The sequence below is a fragment of the Hoplias malabaricus genome, chromosome 14 (genome assembly GCF_029633855.1).
Source record: "Hoplias malabaricus isolate fHopMal1 chromosome 14, fHopMal1.hap1, whole genome shotgun sequence".
Lineage (NCBI taxonomy): Eukaryota > Metazoa > Chordata > Actinopteri > Characiformes > Erythrinidae > Hoplias > Hoplias malabaricus.
In genome coordinates this window covers 34659543-34686022 of record NC_089813.1, presented here as the reverse complement: position 1 = coordinate 34686022, position 26480 = coordinate 34659543, and the positions used below count along the sequence as shown (strand labels likewise).

The following is a 26480-nucleotide window of genomic DNA, read 5'->3' as shown; positions in this document are numbered from 1 at the left end:
AAAACTCCAGAAGCACTGCTGTGTTTGAGCCACTCATACCAGAGTAGCATATATCATATGGTAAGTGGAACTAAATTTAACAGAACCCTGAATTGTACAAAAATGATGCTGAACTTTATAAAACTAATAAGATAAAATCACATTTAGTCCCCCAAATTAGTCATCTCTGACTCCCACTCAGAGATGGGAGTAGGCTGTGACTTCCCCTATTTAAGTTGCATTGTATGTTAGGAGAACACTTCTCTTAGAGCCTCTAATAAGCACAAATGTTTTACAATTAATGGATTGTTCCAACAATGTTAAATCACCTGATGTTAAACTGACCACCTGTGAACTCTAACCCTGCTGTAGCTAAGCTGTAGATTATACATAATCCCTATCATAGAGATCTGTACCTTATATCCTAATAAATTATGGATAAAGGAATTAATCTGTGTATCACATTTAGTGACACTAAGCGTGTGTCTGAAGTCATACCCCATTTACTGTGTTCTAGTAAGAGTTTCAGGTATTTTGTTGTATGGGCAAATTCTCAATGGACAATAAGACTACAGGGTGGGCCTTTTATATGGATACACCTTAATAAGCACACCATTGTTTTTCTTGTGAAATTCCATTTTGAATCCAGCTTTTGTTTTTTTCAATGGGAAGAGGGTCATCTGACACATCAAACTTATTGGGCCGACTTCAAAATGGCCGCCATGTTGTAAGGTGTTCCATATAAATGACCCATGCTAACCATATTGCAATGTAAATGTATTGAAAACTGATGTATACTACGTGGGGCAATAATACCATAGTGTGGTTTCTTTTGGTTCATCAGATCTCTGACACTACTGTGGCCTATGTTGTTTAAAATAAAATGATCTTTAATCCACACGAATTGGCACTGACGTTTTAACACATTTCTATTTAACTAGTTATTAACAGGGATATCATTGCAGTGGGACAGACTTCGCACTGATAAAGAGCTATGTGCTTTCTCTGTTATACCTGAACAAAGAAAGGCCCTGTTGTGGGTCAAAATCAGTGGTCATGATGTAGTTTGTAATGAATGTTTAGTTGGAAATAACAGCTTATTAAAATGGGTCTGAAAATGTGCTACACAGGGCATTGCTGAAATGCTGGCTTCAGTAAAGTGCACATGGCAGGACTGCATCAGCTGGCATCTCAGCAAGAGTGTGGGAAGAGTGTCAAGGACAGAATCACCTGGAAAAAACACCCTGCAGCTGGAAACTACTGCCCTGTGCCAAGGAAAGCTGCTTTGTGGGCTCTGGTGGCTCAGTGTGAGGGGTGGGTCTGTAGAAAGAGGAGGAGGAAAAGTAGGAGAAGTGATGTGTTGACTGGTTGCAGGTAGGGGGCAAGACCTCCTGTCAAAAGCAGCAGTCACTGTGTCAATGGGAAGGACACTGTGTCACTGGAATGGACAGATCAGTGTAAAACGATCTGCTGCACTGGCAGCTTCACATAGCAAAGGCATGTGTGTTAGCATGAGCACCACCTTGGCCAACGCCCACAAACATTATCACACTCACACAACACCAAAGCAGCATCATTCTAACAAGCAACAACATTCAAATGTACCAAATAAAAATAAATACACAGTGTCTACATTACATGAAATAAAAATCAGATATAGCCAACGGAAACCATTAAGGTTTTGTGTTAAACGTTAGCATGAAAATGCTAACTTGCTAAAACATCCATCCATTATCTGTCCATCCATTATCTGTTAAATACTTGCTAAAACAGTTATAGTATAATGCTGGACGCTTGATAATCAAGATACTTACATATTTTTGGCAACATATTTCATGATTTGGCAACATATTCACTGTTTGCAGTGTTTCTGGACTAAGCAACATCAGCTAGCCGTTAGCCTGTTTAACGATTAAAGCTATCTTTTTCACTTTTCAGTATTCTTACAGCATCACTCAGAGCTGTCTCATTCCTGATAACATACTCATATTGAGGCACTGTTTCATATCAGAAATTGTAATAAAATAAATACATTCTGATATACAAGCATCACAGCATTGGGACAAATTCAGAATTGTTAATCTTCTTGTAAAGATTGTGAAGTCTGACCTTGTGCAGATGTCTGAACCCACATCATGTTTGGTACATGACCTGCAGGTTACATATTTGTGTAAATGTGATGATTTATGTCCCAAGCAGGACACCACAAATTATTTAAAGGCATGCTGTTTAAAACTTACAAATTACTAATTCTTTTGGAATTTTCATTCATATTTTCATATCACAGTTAAGGGCCAATAACTCAAACCACAGATATCGAATTCCCAGATAAGGGGGAACACTGTATTTTATGCAAGCCTATTTCAACCACATACAAATAATAATAAAAAAGGCACCATTATTTAAAAATTGGTTATGTCATTATTTTGTGATACTAAGGCTTGAAAATATATCTCAATATATCTCCAAATAATAAGAGAGAATCTTGAAATATTGAGTTAGCAACTTACATATTAATAAAAAATAGGTGTCTTTTACTTTTTTTATGTTTTATTATTAGTTTATTATTATTTTATGTTTTATTGCTATTTTCTGTTAATGATCCCCAGACTAATATATTGATTGGCTGAATCAGCTGACAGTATTAAGCAAAATCTAGCTTTAAAAAACAGCAATATTTCTCTGCAGTTGATTTTCTATTATAATATCATCACAACTCCGATGGGAGAAAATGGCTAATTTCTGATGGTCTTAAGGATCTTATGCTCTTTATAGACCCAGGCAAATTAGCAGGTGCCAGCTGTTCACTTTTACAGTACAATCCCACACTACAGTAGTATCCACCTGCAGGTGTTTTTGTCTTTGTCCTTTCTTTATAGACCTCATACAGTTTTTTTTTTCAAGTTTAAACTATGTTTTTAATGGAATGGTTTGATGAAAATAAACAATCCACTCCGGCTTAAACACACTCCTATTTAAATATATCTTTCTCCCGAAAGAAGCCCTACAATAAATCAAGACATGGTCAGTGTTGTGAAAGATGCTTCCAGGTCATCAATACTCAGAGCAGAGAGAGGGTTTTAATCAACTGCACCTGCTGATTTATTTCTCGTGGACCAATATAATTCAAGTCTATTTGTCACTTTGTTGCACACATGCACACCAGTGCGAGCACACACACACACACACATGGAGAGACACATAAACACACAGATACTGATATCTGAACAACTTTTTAAGTGCAGTCCAGTCCCTCCAGTTCTTCCATTGTTGTTAGGAGTCCCATTTTCTCTGGATATTGTGTTTATTTTTAAAAATGTTATGTCCTTAAAAAACAGTGGTGCAGCAGGTAGGTGTCACAGTCACACAGCTCCAGGGACCTGGAGGTTGTGGGTTCGTTTCCCGCTCCGGGTGACTGTCTGTGAGGAGTTGGTGTGTTCTCCCTGTGTTCGCGTGGGTTTCCTCCGGGTGACTGTCTGTGAGGAGTGTGGTGTGTTCTCTCTGTGTCTGCGTGGGTTTCCTCCGGGTGCTCCGGTTTCCTCCCACAGTCCAAAAACTTGTTTTCTTTTATCATGGAAGGCAAGTGGGTTTCTCACAGTAACTCAGTAAGTCCTACCAGGTAGATGATCTAGGCATGCTGTGACAGCTCTATGAATATCTATTACTTTAGAGAGTGGTGTAGGAGAATCCATTCTTACAACCCACAGCTTTTTTCACCTTCGGTTCCCTCAGTCCACTCACACACTCAGAGTGTATTTTATAAAGCTGCTCCAGCTCAACCGAGTGTGCACTAGCATTAAACAGCATTTATAAAACTGTATATCAGCGTTTATGAGTATTGTATTGAGGGCCATACAACTGCCACATTACCTGCATGAAGCTTCATAGATGTGTGAAACGTGAAAAAAAAACAATAACTAAAGAAACCTGTTGTCTATACAATGTAATTTAACTTACATTACATCTAATACTGGGAAAACTACATTACGTTTATGAATATATTTATTGAAGCAGCATTTTAATAAAATACTACCTTAAATAAATACTAGAACGCTTCAGTTACAAACTACAGACAGGCACTACATAAAACATCTAGTGATACTTATCTACAAATAGTTTTATTAAAGCAATGGAATGGAAACTAAATAAGTCATTCACCTTCCGTAACCCCTTCGTCCTGATCAGGGACATAATGTGTCTGGGGCCTACATTGAATCACACACCTGCAAACAGGTCACCGGTCCATCTCAGGGCATTACACGCTCAACAGTCACCGTTTACAATACAAGTCAGAATACTCTTCAATAAAGTGGGGATCAGAAAAACAGAGGCAAGGGCTAATTCCATGAAGAATTTCAAAGTACACTATCTGGGAATGTCCTCTTAATCGAAACAGCAGTTAAAAATAATCTATAAATGCTGTCTTATAATATAGCCAGGCCACACAGTTCAAAGTCAAATCTCCAGGGTAATTGGATCAGTATTGAATGCTGTGTTATAATAATAGGTTTGTCCAGTGGCTCTGAACTTAGCCATGGGCTAGAGATCCTGTGCTTTATAATACTCTGTGATATTACCTAAAAGTCAGGTACAGTCTTATTACAGCAGACTGCCCTCACTCACCTTTAGCTTTCTGAAGCAAGGCTACTGCACTGGCACCTTTTGAGTTGTTTTTAGATATGTCTTTATTTCCAGGAATGAGGAAGGCTGCATTCAATGTACAGTTTGATTTCATTCTTTAAAATGGAATAAAAAATAATGTGCTTTGATGCTATGTTGATGCAGGCGACCAGTCTCTTCCTATGACAGCAGGTGATTTGCAGCAATGAGACAATTGTCAGAGACTCAATGTTAAATGACTTTAAAGTCAGTTATTTAATTACTCTATTTTTGTAAATCTGTCTGAAATGCGAAGAAGTGTTCTCTTAGTACTAGTATTTCTGTGCATAGTAATCTAAAAAACATCAGATTTTGAAATATCTACGGTCCCTAAACCTGTGAAACACACATACGTAGAGCATAGACGATACACTGGCAAATGCATAGTCATTTTGCTGCCTGTATTTTTATAACTATCAAGAGTTTCCTAAAATACATCCAGCAAAGGATATGCTTCCCTCCTCAACAGAAGGATTTTATCTTAGAAGATGACAGCAAGGTGCAGAGTTGAATTAGAGGGCTGAAGAAAATTGAGACAAATTGCTGCATTCACCTTAAATTGGAGAGATTGATTTCTCATGTTGATGTTGACAAATTCTAAGCGTTTCTTTTCATCAAAAGCAGAACAGATATTTTTTTGTCTTGTTTTGTCTCTTTTATAACATCTCCTTGTGCTATTCTCTAAGGATAATCTTGAAGGGCCTTCACTCTCCCTGAGTAACAGCCCTCACAGTTAAGCTTGTTTTGGCTCATCACACAGATCAATAAGTTATCAGCAAACACAGCTTAGCTACTTCCCTGGTTATCAGATGAGCAGTAGCATTTCCACTGACACCTGCTTGTTCTGACAAGCTTAAAAAGAGAACACCCACAAAACATCAGCTGCACAACTGTAATTCTGAAAACGTGTTTTAGCAACTGTAGCTTTGAAGAAAGCACTGTGCCAGATTTCTCCACATAAAAAAACACAGTTAAAATCTGATCAGGAGAAATGAAATTCAGTGGGGTGTTAGATGGTGGGACATCACATTGCAATCATTATCCTAGGAACCTGCACCTGAGACACAAATAATATGCTGTTTAGGATTTGGATTTTGCACAAAAAATTAAAGTTTATTTTCCCATTCAATCATCTTCTGTAACTGTTTCATCCTCGTCAGGACAGCGGTGGATATGGAGCATGCTTGGACTCATTAGACTCAGGTTGGAACACACCCAGGAATCAGTGCCAGTCCACAGGGTGTCACAGAGTCACCCAGTCACACACTCAGACCTGGGGACAAGTTCACACAATCCACCTCCCAACGTGTTTTGGATTTTGAGAGGAAACCAGAGAGCACTCAGGGGAAACCCTCACAGACACAGGGAGAACACATCAAATCCTTCACAAATAGTGACCTGATGTGAGAATCCAACAAGGACAATAGGACCCTGGAGCTGTGTAAAAGCAACTTTACTTGATGTGCCATGGTGCTATCCCTCATAATTGATTGTGAGAGAGAGAGAGAGAGAGAGAGAGAGAGAGATTAGACATTATACCTATGTAACAATTTGCATTATAATATTTTAAAACAGTAGTTTAATAATACTATTCCTTATAATTTCACTCAGGTAGGGGTGAACATACTGCCATTTGGAAATACTCATCATATTCGTGACTGAGTGAATGCCTGAACTTTGCCCCGGGGTTAGTTTGACCCCCGCCCCTAACAGGTCACGAGCGCTCGGTTCGGTTATTACCTGGAGATGGATTTGTGACACGACCCCTGTTTCGACGCTCTCAAGGTTTGCGAGTGCGACCATATAACAGCGACAAGCTCATATGATAGATACCCAGTGGACATGACTAAGGAGTTTTACTCTAATTACAGCCATATATGAGGTCGTTGTAGAACGAGCTTATCCACTGTAAACAGAAACAAGATATACATTCGACAAACTGTCTTACCTCAGTTCAAGCCCGGTCCTCAAAGCGGCTGTTGATAAACATACATTCAGGGGTACTTATAATGGGTTAAAGTCCAATAAACTGGTTGTAATTTCTTCAATAGTCGCTAAGAAAACCTAAACACAAAGTTTCCACCCCCAGTTTCGATGATAGAGGTGTACTACTGGGCGTGTCTTTTCAGTCTACAGGTGGCTACAAGTTTAGACACGTGGCACTGACTCAAAAGCAGGTTACAATAACAGCTTGAGCTTTCGTTTTGGGTCTTATACTGTACTACAGTAAACACCATAAAGCTCTAAAATGAATTCGAATTAGAAGAAATACCCCCCACTCAAAAATAAAGGGTAAAAAACTACAGTAGCCCTGCTGTGTCTGATCCATGGCAGTTACACATTAGTGTCAATGCAGTGCTGAGTATTATTTGAACCACCTAAATTGTGCCTGCTCTGTGGCACAATGGTGGCAGAACAACAAATGGACTAGTCTGTAAATTGAGCTTCTTTTAAAGGTGAAGGGTCTCTTATTATTATATAATTACGTACGTATGTACCTAGTAAACATTTAGCCGTTGATTCAACGTTGAAATAACGCAATGACTGCCGTCTAATCAACGTTCTCTTATAGTTGAAAATGAACGTTGAAAAGACGTCCAAACACAGACATTCAAAAGACGACTATTAGACGTATTTTGGACGTCCATTGACGTTATTAATTGGTCCCGAAATAAATTACTTGTATAAAACGCATTTTGGACGTCCACTGACGTCATCGATTGGTCACCACTTAAAATTATTCAGATGGATTTTGGACGTCCATTGACGTTTAAAATATGTCCTTGACGGACAGACTACTTTAGACCTATTTTAAACGTCCAGGGACGTTCCTTGTTTACTGTGTACGTATAAACATATGTAAACCTCTCTGCAGTGTCAATGTGAAATGTATATTGTAATATATTTCTGTGATGTCTAAAGGCCTGGTTTTATTCCTACCTGAGGCCTGCTGGAACCTGAAGGAAAAGAAACTGCTGGACACTGAGGGTGTCCTATAATGCCCAAACTGTTCCCATGGAAACCTGAGCTATTTCTGCTCATGTGTTTCAAAGCTCTGTGACAGATTTGCATATTCCTGTTTGTGCAAAAGAGGGAGTCGATAAAAGCTGTCTGCACTTCATCATCCCTGCATGGTGTGAAAATAATGCTGGCCTATGAATAAGGCAACAGTCATTTACCACATCACAGTCTCAGTCATAAACAGCAAGCTTGACTACGTATGGTATTGGGCTGTGTGGCCACTATGAATAAGAGGAATAACAGGTCTGGAACCGACTTAAGGAGGAGCTATAACTTTATTTTCATTAACAGAAATGTATAACAAATTGTACACACAAAAAATAACGAAAACTGAAGGTAAAAAAGTGAACAACTTATAAACATAGAAAACTCAACAAATCTTGTATCAACTAAACACAATTTACCAGCCTACACCTCCAATTTCAATATTGTAGCTGACTGTACTCTTAGTATAACGCCTTGGACCTTGTGAATGCAAAGCTTTTCAGAAAATACAGAACTCAGCAGAACAAATCCACACATCCTGGTTCTAACAGCCTTGTCTTCCAGCTGTCTGCAGTAATCCTTCTTTGTTTCCTTCATCCACTCGACAGGTCCAGCCAGACTTAAAATCCTGGCATTCGGTTAAAAGCATCAAATGACAGCGGCTGCCCTCTCATCTCTTTCACCTGCATATGAGCCATTAAAAGATGACCCCTTTAATCCGATTCTAGACTAATCAAATTCATTTGCAAGGATTATCCTAGTAGTTTCTACCCTTGGCCATAAAGAATATGTAGAGTTTAGTAGGGGAGAGTGGTGCTTAGAGGCTTTTCATTTGTATAGTTTGACGGCTTTATTTAAATCATTATTAAGTGAATGCATGCTTGCTTTGAGCCATGCATATATTAAGAATACTTGCTATGTGTTCTGTGTAGTTAAATGATGGGTGTATTTTGATTACTGTGTACTTGGGAGTAATTATTCTGTAAATAATTACAAAAAAAACAATAATGGAACAGACACATGGTTTAGGTGTTACAGGTGGAAATAATGTGCCGTCATTTAGCATGACATGCAATACTTTACATGTATTTGGTGCAAACACACAAAAACCAGGTGTGAAAACATTTATGTTCCCATAGTATAAATGATTGATTGTTCTGCTTTACTCTTCTATTATCTTTAATGTTGAACATAGATTGACAATTCCAGCAATTGTTCTTAATTACATCATAATTAAATTGTTAAGATTTATACAGTTTTATTAAGCATGAATTGGTATAAAATCTGGAGAACCATCAATCCATCCATTCATCCATCCATTATCTGTAACCGCTTATCCAATTCAGGGTCGCGGTGGGTCCAGAGCCTACCTGGAATCATTGGGCGCAAGGCAGGAATACACACACACTCACATCTACGGACACTTTTGAGTCGCCAATCCACCTACCAACGTGTGTTTTTTTGGACTGTGGGAGGAAACCGGAGCACCCGGAGGAAACCGGAGCACCCGGAGGAAACCCACGCGGACACAGGGAGAACACACCAAACTCCCCACAGACAGAATCGAACCCACAACCTCCAGGTCCCTGGAGCTGTGTAATCTGGAGAACCTTGAAAGCTAAAAGTGGTAGTGAACGGAACCGGATGTCTAAAGTGTTTACTGCCTCTAAAATTACCTCTCACTTATATGAAACTTATATGAATGTTTACAATTGTTTCCTGATGTCCATGACACCATTTTATCATAATTTTGTGATTGTTTCTTAAACGCATTCCTGGTGCTTGCAGGAGGGGTACTGTAGGCAAAACGGTACACAGTGTCAATCTTGTTGATTTGCCAGTGTTAGCAACATTACATACAAAATCCAGAAGACTCATGTAAGTAGAATTATATGCATTTCAGCTCTGTTATAGTGCAACATTGCAAGTCAAGCCACACTGAATAACTTTACATCTCAATGAATGAATTAGGTTACGTGGTGTGTCTGACAGACGTCCCACTGACGCCTCCATCAGGAATGGCGTAGATGTGAGAGGTCCATATTTGACTGAAAGATGGCAGAAAATTCTTTGGAAAGCAGACTATGCAAGGTTACACCATCATGGGCATACACCCAGCGTTCACCCGTCCAATCATAACGTTTTGGCCCACTGCAAATACAAAACATATTCACGACATCTGCTCAGTTCATTTCTTCTAATCATAGTAATGTTCCACAGAAGTGAGAGGAAACACTACTTGCCTTGTGGGAGAGGAGAGCCAGATCTGTTTGTTTGGCGTTTGTTTATTGATAACATAAGTCCCATGGCCACTGCCCACTTTCACAGTCAGAACCCCGCTCTGTGGAGAAGAACATGAACAGAAGGAACACATCAGAACATTACTTTAAAGGAGTTCATTGAAATATCAGTAAAAATGCTTAAGTGGTTTCTACAAACAGAAGTCAGTGTGGATCTGATTGAAGTGAATACAATTCCTATGAAATAACCAAATTGAGTCACAAAAATCCCCTATGGACCAAGCACAAGCTGCACTAGAACCACACCCTACACCAACCCTAATAGACGTGGCCTGATAAAATACCAGAAGAACGGAGCGTCTCTCACACTGGGAACAAAACGTTCACAAGCAGGTCACACAGTTGGAACAAAGAAAAAAATATAGGTGCTGGAAGACACTGCTCATTTTTGCTGTGGGCTCTGGCTCTGCTCCTGAAAAGACATTTTCCTTTACAGAGCATGACACATCACTACAAGACAAACGAATTGAAGCAGATAGTTCTTTTAATTAACATTATGGCTCTTGTGCTGTTTATGGCCAATATATCTGTAAACACACATGCAGCAACCTGTATTTCTTTAGTAAACTTCAGTAGCTGGTTGGAAAGCACGTGTATGTAGGTGTGTGTTTATGTGCCTGTGGTTTATGGCAGAGTGTACATGTCCCTGCTCTGAGACACAGTGAGCCAGACCAGGGAACATGGCTCAATCTCTCAGCAGTGGCTCAGACAGCAGCTGTCTGAGAACATGATTTAAAAACTCGTAGCTTTATTAAATCATACCACTGCAGCCGACCCAGCGCGAGGCCAAAGAGGATCTAGCGTCTTCTATATCTCATATAACAGGCACGCTCCATAAACTCAACAACACAGAGGAAAGCTTGGATGATTTGGCAGCAGGGAGGTGCAGAAACTCACGCCTCAGTTTAGTGTGTGTGTGTGTATATGTGTGTGTGGGGGGGGGTGTCCTGTCACCTGACATTTATCTAGCAAAGAGAGAAAGGAGGAGTGGGGGAGGAAAGAGGGTGTAAATGACCAATCAACCTGTCAGCAACCCTGTACTCATCACACTGCCACCAGCTGCTGCAGTGAGACCCGTCCTACAGATGAGTTTGCTAATGTTAAACAGTAAGAACTCACATTTAATTTAGTCATGTAATTTCAACACTCAAAAATCACCAGCATACTAATACATGCTAAGGTTTGTACTGCTGTGAGTGAATGGCTAGGCTTCTAGACTTTCTCCCAATCTCTGTAAAAGAAAATGCACATCTCTGTGTGCCAAAGTAACAGTTGTTTGAAGTTCACACCTCTGCTGCAAATACCAAAAGAAGAGAATGGCATCAACATGTTAATCACTTCAAAAAATAATTAATTATATCTGAAACTGTTTGAGGCGGCACGGTGGTGCAGCAGGTAGGTGTCGCAGTCACACAGCTCCAGGGCCTGGAGGTTGTGGGTTCGATACCCACTCCGGGTGACTGTCTGTGAGGAGTTGGTGTGTTCTCCCTGTGTCTGCGTGGGTTTCCTCCGGGTGCTCCGGTTTCCTCCCACACTCCAAAAAAAAAAAAAAAAAAAAAAAACACAACACACACGTTGGTAGGTGGATTGGTGTCTCAAAAGTGTCCATAGGTGTGAGTGTGTCTGTGTTGCCCTGTGAAGGACTGGCGCCCCCTCCAGGGTGTATTCCTGCCTTGCGCCCAATGATTCCAGGTAGGCTCTGGACCCACTACAACCCTGAACTGGATAAGCGCTTACAGATAATGAATGAATGAATGAACCTGTTTGATTTTGACAATCATAGCTGTCAAGAGACTATCAATTTGGAGAACAGTTCAGAGCTGTCGAGAAAAAACTTTTCACTTTTTCACTAGAGCAGCAAGGATAATGTGGGTAACAAGTAATGTAAAATTATAATTCCCTTACTTTGACAAAACTGCCTGAAATCATATGCTTGCTTTCAAAACAGCTCTTTTATTATTAACTAAGCAAACACATGTGTGTGATTTAGGACCCCGTGTGAAAAATAGAACAGCAAGAGAGTCTGAATTTTGAGCTTCTCTCCAAATGCTGGCACTAGGAAGTAATCAAATGTGTTTTCACACTTGTACTTTTTAGTCAAGTTAAATCGAACTCTGGTTTGTTTTCACCCTTGGTGCGGTTCGCTTGGGCAGGTGTGAAAGAAGTGATCATACTCGGATGTGGACCAAAACAACCGCACCGAGACTCTTGAGAGGAGGTGGTCTCGGTCCACTCCCAAACGAACTCTGGTGTGGTTAGTTTCCGGTGAGAACGTGATCCAACCCAACAATATGGTGCCTGCCGCAGGTAGATTCTAAACGGCATTCGTAGCCAGGGCTTGGATTGTTCAGTGTGTGAAAACAAACCAAACCAAGAGGAAAATGCTCCAAGATTATGAGCTTCTTAACAGATTCAGACGAGAACAAACGAACTACCAGTGTGAAAATGTGTTATATACAACCTTTTTTGATTAGCCCTTCATATAAAATTATAATCACTGGTTATAAAACAGTTCCAAACCATTATATAGCGTTTACACATACAGATACAGTAAAAACCAACTTAAACAAAAAACAAAACCAAATTTTTACAGATCTATAAAGATATTGTCAGTCATTTTCTGCTGAAGACTGGCTAAAGGGTCATTATGTGTCCAGTGAAAGTGTTCATTATTCATGACGTTACATAAGTACACTCTGCATCTGCTTAATAACGCCTTTTCTTGTGTGATGGACAAAAACACAGCTGGACAGCCATCTGAGGGTCAAGGGAATACAATCAGTCTTCTTGATAGTAGCTGTCAGAGACAGAGCTGAAAGGTCACACTCATTCCTTTACGACAGGTCACTGTACTCGGTCTAATATGGAATTCATGTGAGAGAGCCTACGTTACAATTGATTCATGAAACATTGTTATGTACATTGCTTTAGCAACACTTTGGGAACACTTGGTACCAGACTAGGCCATAAGATAAACGTTCAGAACTGATTCCCAGTGTAAAGTTAAGTATAATACTATGCTATAACTGTACAGTTCTATTTCTGACCATCAGCATCATTTTTATTTTCATGGCAAATTACTGGGTCAGAAAAACAGGGTTTCTCCTCAGATGTCCTGGCGTCTGTTGGCCTGGTCCTACATACCTCCTACTGGGCAGCTCTGGCTGAAATGGGTCAATACAGTCAAGTGTGGAAGAACAGCCAGCACAACTTGCTCCAGCTCACACATGCCCGGAGAACTGGTAAACATATATAAATTAGATTTTTAACACCTGAGGTATATGAGCTCCTCTTATCCCAAAAGTCTATAGCAACTTATTAGCTACATTAGTCTAGAAGCTCCAGATTAAAACTGAAGAAGTACATTTTAGGAACCAAACACGCCATGGTTGATTAACTGCATTCAAATTTAGAAGAAATCTTTAAATATGAATTTATTCTATTCCTATGTGCTAGTGCTTGTATCAACATGTAAACATATCTAAAGGAAATGAGAAGTTCTTGTGGAATATTTGTCATAAATGAGGGCATATTTGTGTCACTCTAGGAAGATTGTGCCCTTCTTTCAAACATTCATCCATGTAAATATCTAACGGTGTCTGTGCCTGTTTCATCTAATGAGACAATCATGATGAATTAAAGAACTGCTCTATTTACACGAGCAAACAACTGAGAAAAATAGCACTCAACATGCAACTGCACGTCTGTAAGATGCAATGTCTTCATAGATCAACAGCGCCCCTTAGTGGACATTTGGATATTCTGCGTTCTTCAACATATTCATCCATCCATCCATTATCTGTAACTGCTTATCCAATTTAGGGTCACGGAGCGTCCAGAGTCTACCTGGAATCATTGGGCGCAAGGTGGGAATACACCCTGGAGGGGGCCAGTCCTTCACAGGGCAACACACACTCACACATTCACTCACACCTACGGACACTTTTTGAGTCACCAATCTACCTACCAACGTGTGTTTTTGGACTTTGGGAGGAAACCGGAGCACCCGGAAAAAACCCACGCGGACACGGGGAGAACACACCAAACTCCTCACAGACAGTCACCCGGAGCGGGAATTGAACCCATCAAACACCCAATGCTAATGTAAACTACAAACAATGTAGGCATATATATTCATTTAGTAACCACATCAATTCTAACCTGTAACGCTGTAACCACTTAAATTCAGAATGCTGTCTTATTTCTCTTCGCTTAGTTGTTTTCATGTTTTTTCTCACTATAGCTAAGAGCATACATTAGGCAAATATACCTTATAAACACTGAGTTTCCTAGTGACCTCTAGGCCAACCAGTGGTATATACGTTAATAAATACAATCAAGCTGGTCAATCTTAAATGATGTATTAACATAATAAAAGTCCTTTTTTTTTAAGAAATCCTATTTATAAAGCAATAAATTAAGCTATCTATTCAAATCAAAGCCAGAGACACATTTGACCTTACCAGGATAATTTCGGGTGCTAATGTATCTAGAAATCCAGGAAGCAAACTATCTAGCTTATAAGTTAATATACTTATATGAGAAGTCATTTCAGCTGTCTGAGTAAACTATTTTCTTCATTGTAATGGTGATTTGATGTTTCTGCAGCACACTCCCAAAAATCCACCTTAAGCAGCTCCACATCCTCTCACTTTAATTAATTAAATTTTTTTTTTTGCCATAGTGCCCCTTTAAATAGTTTTAAAAGACTCCTGCCATTACTAGGTTATTATACATGAAACTGATTACATTTGCGTAAATAAAAACAGCACGAGTGAGGATCTCAAAACAAAATTTGTCCATTATTAAAAGAAAACTGAAAAGAATACAGAGGCAAAAATACAAACAGGTTTTGAATAATAAAAGTCATAATCCCCAAATACTGTGAGGAGTTGGTGTGTTCTCCTTGTGTCCGCGTGGGCTTCCTCCAGGTGCTCCGGTTTCCTCCCACAGTCCAAAAACACACGTTGGTAGGTGGATTGGCGACTCAAAAGTGTCCGTAGGTGTGAGTGTCTGTGTTGCCCTGTGAAGGACTGGCGCCCCCTCCAGGGTGTGTTCCCGCCTTGCGCCCAATGATTCCAGGTAGGCTCTGGACCCAGCGCGACCCTGAACTGGATAAGCGTTTACAGATAACGAATGTATGAATAATGCCCAAATAATGATTTTGTTAATGTACTCACAGAAAAAACAACATCATAGTCGGACGCAGTGAAGTTCTCATCAGTGAGGTCCTCAAAGTATTCTGCTAGGGCATCCAAGGTTTCGTCTGCCAGCTTTTCGTAGACAGCTTCTGTTATCTCCCTGCCAAATCATGTCAAATGACTTTCATAACGTGCTTTCAGCACTCAAACATTTTGTAATTCATATGATGTTGCATTGCAGTTACTATTCTGCTAGGGAACAAGTGAATGTCCATTTACTTAAACTGAGGTGCTTTTTCTTCTGAAAGTGGTGTGGTTGTATGAAGACTTCTGTTTCGATCATCAATCCACTGAAATGACAAAAAAAAAAAAACATCTGGTAAATGTTCCAGTTTGCACAACATTTTTATACAGTTAGAAATAACATTAGGTGCTCCTAATAACTCAGTAACCAAAGGATACCTACTTTAAAGACTTAAGACTGTATGCAACTACTGTGGTGCAATAAGTTAGTGTGAAACAATCAAAGATGAAGTAAATGTATCTTGCACAAGCTGTTAAGTGGGTATTTATTAAGTCCAGGTTAAGTTCAGGTAAGTCATTTGTGTGTCAGTTGTTGCCTTCAATTAATATGAGAACACGACTACTAGAAAAGTGTTCATCTACTGAGCAAAACACAAGAGTTAACTCTAAAATGAGGCATTAATATAGGCTTTAAAGTAATCGAGAAGCTACCTTTACGGTTCTTTCGTTCCACTGAGCAGCTGGCTCCGGCCTTCCCATCTTAGTGCCATACAATCCACAGCATCTCGTCTATAAAACAAAGAGATTAGATTCATTTTAAACATCACCCACAAACATCTGCTTCATTATTTTCATTCTGAAGTACGATTATCTGTCAAAGTCTTTAGATTGTAGAATAATTTCTGGTGCAACATGTACTTGGACTGTAACCACCTTTTTTCTGTCATGGCTCTACTTTGATCTGTTCCAATAAATGGAATGAAAATGTATCTGTGGGTATTTCAACCTATGTTAGGAATGTGTAGGAAATTCAGTTATTTACAGAGTGTTCCCAATAAAGAACACCATAAGTAGTTTTACAGATGGTGGCCCTTGTTGTTCCTTGTCCTACTGTGTCTCTGCACCATTAGGTCACACGAAAAAAAAAACACACACACACACAAACAACCTACGCAGAGGAAATGTCAAAAAAATGAAAAATACACTGATAAAGCGGTATTACACACTTACAGAAAGAAGAATAATGTTATGTTACCATGACATCCTTTATAGTTAAAACAAGTCTGTAGCATTCCAGTCCTATAGACAGATTATTTATACTGTGCCAGAAACAGGGAAATGCTTTGGGTCCAGTGTTTTGGATGGTTGTATACAATTTAATATATGTGGTGTTAGAAGCTGCTTTCAGATGTGTCCAAAATCATATACATATACATACATGTGAAGACTGCTTTAAAAAAAATAATTTCCTCTTCTGGACATTAATTAAACCCCTAAAAGCTCACCTCTGTTAAGTAAATTAAGATTTAGAAGTGATCTCCAAGGGGGAAAAAAATCCCCACTACAATTCACTTTTATTCGGTATGTGCTGATGTATGAATATGCAATTTCAATCTCCAATCCACAGCAGACCTGCAGCTTGAAAACCCCACCCCTCAAGATCACATGACATGTTCCCTAGGTTTATGATGTAAGAACCCCTAACTGTGTTAAATAGTGTGTTTTAGTACATCGTAGTAGCACTGTGTAAAGTGCTCACCCATGGTGTTGACTACTTATTTCACTCTTAAGCACCTTCTACAGCAAAAACCACCAGGGCACGTTAACTACGTTAAAAAATGTGAATGGGGCCATTAAGAGAAGAACAATGGTACATGTAATTGGTACTTAAGGAATTGGTTCTCTTAAGGAACAAGTCTTTTACTAATAAACCTTTAAGGACGGTTTTTGAAATCTATAGAGATATAGTAGGCACATAAATCTATAGCTGGGTTTGAGGAACACGGACTAAAGCATATGCTCTGTGTAACATGGAAATAGAAAACAAACAGGAACGGGTTAAACGGATTTACTATTCAACAGAAACGGAGATGTACGCCTAAAAGTAACCGGACAGCTCAGAATAAAGTCAACGTTAAACAAAATCCACAAACGTCAGACGTTAAAACCATCAGCGAGCAGCAGCAGGAGCGCCGCCGTTAACCTGACAGCGTGAGACCGCAGACTTCTCTGTGAGACCGCTCACTTACGCGCTCTGGGTTTGGACGAACTCCGGGGACAAAAGAGCAGAGTTCGGAGCTCGGCTGGACACACTTCCACCTGGTCTTCAGCAGCAAGAGACACACACGCTGCCATTTATTATTTAACAGAGACATTGCAGAGGATAACCCAACTGACCGGCTACACAACCCCACTGGAAACAAATCTGCCTTCAAAATAAAAGTCCCATAAAAAAAAAGTAGCTACATTACATTGACAAGTTGCACATTGGGAAAAAATAAAGAAAGAACTACATTTATGGGACATAAATTATAGTTAAAAATAAATGTTGTATTATTTTTGTAATATTTACATTTTGTAAATGTATTGAAATTTCTCACAATAATAAATGTATTAATCAAGCTTTGTAAAACATAAAATGTCAACCGTTTTAGACTTGGTGGCAAATTTTAGCCATCTTTACCTGCTGGAAATCTGAGAAAATATACTGAGCAAATACACAACGCCCAAAGCAAGTCACGATAATTAAACACTTATTTTCTCTTTTCATGGAACAAATGTTGAAGTAAATATCTATTGTCTATAATGTGTGAACAGTACAAAATATGTGATATTTTTTAATCTAAATTTAAGACTTTTCTTAAGATAAAAAAAGAAATGTGATTAAAAAAGGGGAGGTGAAAGAGAGATGTTAGTTTAATAAAAGATGACTCATATAACCAATTAATATTTTTATGATAAGAACAAGAGAATTAAAGAAAGAACGAAAGAAAGAAAGAAAGAAAGAAAGAAATGGACTTTTAATCATACTCTGGCCCAGCAGACGGCGCTAAAACGCTTCTCAAGTTTATTTATAGGGCTTTTACTTTATTGAAATGTACTGTTAGCTGCCAGAGGTCCTGCATCCCAAACCTAAGCAGGTGAATTACAACAACAATTAACAGTTGTCTTCAGGGCTGTTTATTTGGACAGTTTTTTTTCAGTCACAAAATGGATTCTTCTACAAAATTAATTTTAAAATCATATTCTTTATATTTTACAAAATTTTACTAGTTTAAAATTTAAATAAAATCATGTAGTGTATCTTTAATCAAATATATTTGTGTATAAATTACCTGGTTCACAAATTTGCATTTAAACAGTATCCTTCTGAAAAGAGATATTATAAATAATTTAATAAATGACTAAACACATGCTTAAATAAATATGAATACACTGTTAAAGCATTTAATGAAACAATAGGAAAAAAATAAGAAAAAAGAAAGAAAGACAGGGAACTGTTGAATGAAGCAATTGTCTAAGCGTAGGCCGTATAACTGAAATTTAAAGAAAGTTAAATCCTGGTGATGTAACAGCCATCTGAAAACAAATATCAGTTTTTTGTTTCAAATAAGTTCAAAATAACACAAAGGGTCTCACTCTCTCTGGGTGAAATGGATAGACCTCCATCTCTCCACATCACTCAGTGGGATTTTTTCGACTACAGGTGTCTATTAGGGGACTAAAAATAGCTCCAAACAAGAGTTGTCCTTTATATGTTTCTGAGGAAGCATGCCATATGAAATTAACAACAAAATTCTGAAGAAAATTAATGTGGATACAAAAAAAAAAAAAAAAGGAAGCATCTGGCGCAATGCCACTGTCTCCCGGCAGAAGGCGCTCTTTGGGTTTGTAAACTGTCCTGCGGTGTTGGTGAAGGGACAGAAACTTGGCTGTGGGTAGTGAACTATAGGCAGAAAGAGAGAGAGAGAGAGAGAGAGAGAGAGAGAGAGAGAGAGAGAGAGAGAGAGAGAGAGAGAGAGAGAGAGTCTGAAAGAGAGAGAGAGAGAGAGAGAGAGAGAGGCAGAGGCAGAGGCGGAGACGCTCCGGATTTTTTTTCATGTTCCGTTTTCCAAACTACAGCTGAAAGTCGCCAGCTTCTCTCCTACCTAAACACACCTGGAACACTGGATTACCAGCGAAAATATCCCACCAGAGAGAAACGACACACACATAACCAGGTAATTATTATCCTAATAGTTATCGGTGGTGTCCCACCTGCCCAAGGTGAAGGAGGGTCTCCGAAAGAGGGTGTTATGTAATGTCAAATACGCCTTCAGTAAGGTAAACGCAGAGCACAAGGGGGTTTATATGGGTTGTGGAATTGCATGAATGCTGGGGCTTAAGTGTCATAAAACCGAGGCAGCGTTAATAAAGCGGCATCTTCCTGAATGTCCACAACCGCTGCTTCTTTAGATCTATAGATTCTGAGCACAGTACGCAGCTGAGAGTTTGTGTGTGTGTGTGTGCGTGTGCGTGCGTGTGTAAGAGTGCGAAGTGATGTAATATTGCAGGGCAGTGTGTGTAGGGTCTCCACGTGCCGAGTGTATTGATGAGCCCCAGATCAATGTACATGAGTGCGCTGGACCCCAGAACACAGCTTTTTCCTGTTAGTTTTTAACTCATTGTCTGGGGCTGGATATATGCACTATATATACATATGTGTGTTTGTGTGTGTGTGTGTGTGTACTGATTGAGTTTGAATAGCTCACAGAGAAAGGCATACAATTAAATTAATGAATTCATGAATGATTGTTTCTGGTATATATCCAATAATTGACTTTCACCATAAGGAATGGGAATTGTGTGTGTGTGTGTGTGTGTGTGTGTGTGGGGAGGGGGGGGTATGAGATGTCCCGCAGGAAAGTATGAATGTTTTAATGCTGAGGACATTTATTCAAACAAGAGAAAATATAACAATAAAAGTATTAAAATTAATAAAGGGAGAGTTGGTCCTTGTGAGAGAAAATAAAAACACTTGATGATTAAAGGGCTTAGACCCTATATTTCCTTGTGTTTTTGAGTGTTTTTCTTGAGGTTCACTTTTGACAGTTGTGTAGTTTAAAGAAGCAAAGTCATGTTATATTTTACATGATCATTTTCCATCTAAAATTGATGGAAATATATTGTTTCAAGAGCAATACCAGCTTTTTATGTGTGTGTGTGTGTGTGTGTGTATGTGTGTGTGTGTGTGTGTGTGTGCGTGTGTGTGTGTGTTCTGCAAACACTAGATCAAGGAATCAAGGGTATTATCCTGTGGCACCTAATACATTTTCTCAGCTTTGAATCTTGCCTTGAGTTCATCCGTGTCCAAAGACATTATCAATTACATAAGTTAAGTCTGTACACAACAAAGAGTAAATGTTCATGACTCATAATGAAAGTTTGGATCATTTGTATTTGGCCATTCATTGTGCCAAAAAAGAAAGACAAACATGGAGGTACGTGTTGTTTTCTTAACAGCAACTGCTGTGAATTTGCCTGTATTTTAATTTCAGTATTTATAGGAATAATATGGCTGGTGTCCTGTTGTTTCAGCCTTTTCGTGTACATTGCCTAGGAGCCTCAAAAATATCATGTGACCCATGAGACGCTATGGTGAGGTCAATGCAGTGGCTGTGTACCTGCAGGCACTTTTGTATTTCTGTCACATGATTGTCAGGAACAATTGGAGGAAGATGGCCTGTTTGAGGCTGTGCTGAGAGTTCGCCTTGTGTTTATCCTCACATTCGTTTGACTCCTCTGGACAATGTTCAGGAGTCACTCGTCTCACTTATGCCTCCTCTGACACTGCGCTCTGTTTATGCTCAGAGTGCATTAGGCTACTGTCAGCCACCATTTCTCAGAAGCAGGGCCTTCTTCAAAAGCTGCTCTGTGGCAGGCAACCGGGCAGACAACTGCTAGCGCTTACTGTACTGCAGGGGTGGGAAACTCTGGACCTTCAGGGCCAGACTCTTGCAGATTTTCTTCTTCAAGCATATTTTATTAAACTCACAATTTTATTAGTTGTGTTAGCTGGTGCGCTAGAGCAGAGAAGCCAACTGTACTGGACACCAGCCCTCTAAACCATACATAGTAGTATAGTGCTTAAGGCTAAGTCATCTGCTCCTGCGCTGTTTGTGGCTACGATAACGTCCATCCCTGTAGCCCTATTGTCAAACTACAGCTTTGAATTACTCATTATTAGGATCTATATTATTGTCAATCCTAAGATGTAGCTTGACATTCTCAAGGTCGTTCGCTTATTAAAACCATAGCTATGAAAACACATTAAAGCATGTTAATTACATAATGTATGTTATTATTCCAGTGGAAATCCCATCCCTCAGATCTCCTTTCACAACACACCCCGCACATTTTTACTGTTCCCACAGTGCAGTGTGACATTCCTCCAATGTCCACAGGCCAGCAGAACACACAGAGACACACGCACACTTCGCCACTGCGGTCTCACCCTCTTGCATTGGCCTGAGAGCAGTCTGTGGTCTCTAATGTGAAGTAATAGGTCAGCATATGCATATTCATAGCCAGTGCTACATAGGGTCTAATTCAGCAGCATCACAGGATCAGGCTTGCAAATACGCTGATGCAAACTTAGCCCATCACCCGTTCATAATAACAGTAACAACAACACATTGTGGATTGAACTGTGTATATATATTGCAGTGTTCACACCTTAAAGAAATAGTCTCTGCTTCATAAATACATTATAATGTCCACCACTTCAAGGTGCCCTCATCGCAGACACATGTACAATCTCCAGAAATGTTAGTAACACCAAAGCAAGCTCTGGAGCAACTGCACATGATTCTAAAGTCATATGCCCAATGCCAATTTTCAGGCATAAAACACCTCAGAGTTGGGCTGTGGTGGAGTGAAACTGCAGGCTCTGGAGTGATGGACACCAATCCAATAACTTTATGATGAGTTTGAGCAGTTGGTGATGCAGAATTACTCATCCAAAACCAGTACATGACCTCTATATTGGTTAAGGTTATGAATGCAAATCCTTGCAGCCTTGCTCCAATATCTAGTGTTAAGTCTTCCTAGAAGACTGCAGACTGTTCTACAGAAAAAGGAAGACAAACCCATAATTGATACCTTTAATATTCTTAATATAATTACAAAATGTATTAATGTAATAAACATGGGAGTTTCAGGTATTGAAAACTATTGTTTTGAGAATGTTTATAAGTAGAGACATACTCAGTAAATAGGAGGGTGGAGCCCTCACTCTTGCAGATACATTGTTTGGTCAGTCCAGTGCATGATACACGCAGTTGTAGGACACAGTCGAGTGCCAAGGTTATCTTAACGAAGTACAGTGTAACATTCACTTCAGTTTCCTGTCTGTGGTGATGCATTGTGGTTTGTGGTTTATTTATGCCTTTGGATCTGAAGAATGACAAGCCATCATGCCAGTAATTTGCTGTATTTGGTGTAGAAGAAAAAAAAACAGGCAGGGTGTGCCTCGGTGTGGGTGGGGCACTTTCTAGAAAGATTTGTAGAAAAAGGATCAATAGCTTTTTTCTGGAACCTCACAAATATATCAATTTATCGATAATTTCAGATGATATTGTTGCCAGAAACATTTTTGGGTATTGCCAAAAATATCATGAATATGGGAAATACTGAAGTATAAAAATGTTTGCATTTAAAAAACAACATATAACTTTATCAGCCAATGTTAACTGTTGCCGGAATGTTCAGGTCTGTATAATTTGAGCACTATTTTAAAGACACTAGTACATAACTGAATATTTAGACTTTTGTTTAGAGAATATATGCTGTTGGCGGCACGGTGGCGCAGCAGGTAGTGTTGCAGTCACACAGCTCCATGGGCCTGGAGGTTGTGGGTACGATTTCCTCTCCGGGTGACTGTCTGTGAGGAGTTGGTGTGTTCTCCCTGTGTCCGCGTGGGTTTCCTCCGGGTGACTGTCTGTGAAGTGTTGGTGTGTTCTCCCTGTGTCCGCGTGGGTTTCCTCCGGGTGACTGTCTGTGAAGTGTTGGTGTGTTCTCCCTGTGCCCGCGTGGGTTTCCTCCGGGTGACTGTCTGTGAAGTGTTGGTGTGTTCTCCCTGTGTCCGTGTGGGTTTCCTCCGGGTGCTCTGGTTTCCTCCCACAGTCCAAAAACACACATTGGTAGGTGGATTGGCGACTCAAAAAGTGTCCGTAGGTGTGTGTGTGTTTGTTGCCCTGTGAAGGACTGGTGCCCCCTACAGGGTGTATTCCCGCCTTGCGCCCAATGATTCCAGGTAGGCTCTGGACCCACCGCAACCCTGAACTGGATAAGCGCTTACAGATAATGAATGAATGAATATATGCTGTAGTGCATTAGCTCATACAGATGAACTGGTAACAGTAGTATATTATCTCTCAAAATTATTGGAACATTTTACATTTGAAATCTAAAACGTTAAGCAAAGAAAATCCCCAACCCTATTAGTGGAATCCCTAGCCATTTACAACTGACTGTGGTATCTACATTTATATTTGTATTATTACAGAATCTATTGCAAAAATCAATAAAACTACTGCAGTGTTCCAGTATTATTTCTTTGTGCCATCGTTTTGGTTACATATTATTGAAGATTTCATACATTGGAAGAATGCCTGCTTGGGATTGTAATATCAAGTGGGCCCAGCGAACAACTGCAGCATTTTTGCCTCAGTATTTAGTCTGTGGACGATGAAGTTCTATGGAATGAGAGGCACTGAGAGGACTTCAGTCTGTAATTAAGGAGGAAGGTTGTGTCTAGTGTGATGACTTTGCGTGGGAGCACCTGCACTTTGGGCTTGTCGTGCAGTCATCACAGCCAAAGGTTATCATGCCAGCATTTTTGAATTGGAAATCAGAGGATGCAAATAATCTATTACAAAGCTTCCAGCAGCATCCGGTCCTGTTGTACTTCATCTTCATGCCCAGGCTACTGTGTGAGTGTGTTAAGAAGTATTCATTAGTTATGACGTTTTACCGATTAATGGTAAGTGGTGTATCTGCGAGTTCCATGGAAGGCCACTTTGTCAACACAGTCCAGGAAGTATGTTCCTGTATGGCGTCTGAACATGTTATATAAACAAAGTTGTTTTTGTTGTTTTTTTCTGCCTATAAACCCACACCGTGCCTTTCACACACACACCGCTGTAGTTCAGTGTGTTCCACATCTATACATTTTGACTGACAAAATGTACCTGATATATCACTGTTTAATTTGAATTTGAATACAAAATCATAAAGTGACTGTAATTGGAACATTGCTACATGCAAAATAAGAGTCATTCACCTTGAACTTTGTTTTGTTTCTTTGAATTTTGAGTTTTTAAATGGGACAGAACATATTTTAAATTTAGAAAGCTAGCTATTTGATAGCTAATAGCCTAATCTGGAAACAGCTACGATGAAAAGTCATTATATGGGAACTACAATATGATACACAACAACTACAACATAATACACAACTAGAATATACTTTTTTACTTCTCTAATATGGTCAGCTCTACTGCATTTCAAGTAAAAGAATGTAATGAAGCTCATAGCAGAGAGAGCAGCCATTTTGAAAAAACAAAAAAAACAACAACAATTTGGTTGTACTCTGTCAGAGTTATTTAAGTTGGATTACAATGCTCTTCTTTTCCATCTGGCCAATTGCGAAATCTGGCCAATTGCCAGGAGCAAAGTTATAATTATAGTTTGTGAATTTGATGAAATGTCTTTTCGCTCAAAAACCCAGCACCAGTGAGCCGCAAGCGGTTTTTAATATCTGCTACTCATACCTCACTCAGGGTCAAATTTGTCAGTCAAGCAGAACTCATGATTTCACCATGGGGTGCAACTTGGAATTAAATATGACCTTCTATTGTTCTGCTGGTCTGACTTTTTTGTATAATCAAAGGTCAAAGTGCACTGTTCAGTGTCTCAGTCTCGGTGGATCAAGACAGTAATGAAATAGACAGCATGTGAGTTTCATTTGACACAACTTACGTAAGACTGGCTGAACTCTTCTGTGTGTAGTTTGATTCAGTCTACCATGCTTAAGAGATCTATGGAACCTGACTTTATTGTGTTATATTAAGAAATAAGAACTCCTTATGGATTTCGTAGATTCCAACATCATTTGAAAGATGGTCTATGAGTTATTTAATTTTGTTGAGGACTGAATTGAGTATTCTTAGTATTGTCTGTGTTTTTGGTGTAAACTAAAGTATATTTACTGTGGTGGTATTTAATAAAATTACAGACCAACCTTTATTCAGTGTCCACTCAGTACTTTTCTTTTCTACATAATGGCGTCTTGACAAACCTTTGAGACCCAAACCTATGTGTTGTCTTCTCACAGTGGAATGAAAGACAATCTGAGGCAAAATTGAGTTTGATCACTCCCTATCTTCTGAAGAGTAGGGTTTAAATGAAAGTACTGTTTACGTGGCTGGAACATTATGGGGGCTCTTCCAGATTTTAACAGTTGTTAGGAGGCTCAGTTTTGGAAATTATATTATTTACTTGTTTTCTTTTGACACTTCCCTTTCTTATGCAGATGGTATATCTTACATATATTTTCAGAATTACCTGCTAAATTAAAAAAAAAAAATTAACAGCAGAAACATAAGGTGGTATCAGACTTTTGCATAGATTTGTATATCTGTATTAGTTCTACTTGTTTTGTTCTTTCTGTTGGTCGTTCGGCTGGATTCCTTGTGCCACGTGTACCTTATGAAAGTGTCACGAATAATGTTTGTAGTTTTGTCACTCAGCTCTAGTCAAACAATATTCCTGAATGCTTTGTTGATTCAGGCTTTTGATAAAGAATGTTTATCCTTCCAGTCATGCTTACTTCAAGTTATACTGCTCTTAGTATTCCACCTATCACCTTTTCTAGTATGGAGTAGAATCATGAAAGCAGTTACTGTTATTTCTGCCTTATTTCTTACTCCATTGTGCTGACAGTAGGGATTTTCCATTTAAAATGCTCTGAAATATCTGTTAAACTACCCCAGTATTACATAATACCTCAGACAGTGTATGAACTAGACAACAGAGGGATATGGGTACAAAAAGAGATTTTGATATTTACATATGGAACAGAGATACATATATTGTTCCAAACACTGTATTACCGTCTAGGCACAGATTAAACCAAACCCTAATGGCGGATACCTATTCCCACAGTGATGTCGTCTTTGAATAGACATTTAAAAAAAACATGACGCAATCATGGAATATTTTTCTCTGTGCTGGGGCCAAACAGGAAGGAAAAAGAATGCAGTTGGGTAAAATCAGAGAACAGTTGATGAGCCTATTGTAGATCTCACCTCAGTCTGTTTCACATGTGTGT

General features: G+C 39.2%; 3 protein-coding genes across 4 annotated transcripts in view; 1 reads left to right on the top strand and 2 right to left on the bottom strand.

The window, feature by feature from the left end:
• LOC136666394 (tight junction protein ZO-2-like) overlaps nt 1-7595 on the bottom strand; it is a 106013-nt gene extending 98418 nt beyond the window's left edge. Inside the window, exon 1 of one of the 2 annotated variants that reach the window (XM_066644557.1) lies at nt 7579-7595. The gene's annotated coding sequence lies outside the window, so the exon portion shown is untranslated. Of the gene's footprint in view, nt 1-6586; nt 6729-7578 lie in introns of those variants that run through there. The other variant, XM_066644551.1, reaches the window with a different exon arrangement.
• A 1489-nt stretch (nt 7596-9084) lies between these two features.
• fxn (frataxin) lies at nt 9085-17533 on the bottom strand. Its single transcript, XM_066644067.1, has 6 exons — nt 17359-17533; nt 15821-15898; nt 15365-15435; nt 15125-15245; nt 9888-9985; nt 9085-9795 (listed from the first exon to the last, which is right to left on the bottom strand). Exons 1-6 carry the CDS (start codon nt 17482-17484, stop codon nt 9657-9659), a joined length of 633 nt encoding a protein of 210 aa, XP_066500164.1. The 5' UTR covers nt 17485-17533; the 3' UTR covers nt 9085-9656.
• A 1639-nt stretch (nt 17534-19172) lies between these two features.
• pip5k1bb (phosphatidylinositol-4-phosphate 5-kinase, type I, beta b) overlaps nt 19173-26480 on the top strand; it is a 45482-nt gene continuing 38174 nt past the window's right edge. Inside the window, exon 1 of the mRNA XM_066643855.1 lies at nt 19173-19329. The gene's annotated coding sequence lies outside the window, so the exon portion shown is untranslated. The remainder of the gene's footprint in view (nt 19330-26480) is intronic.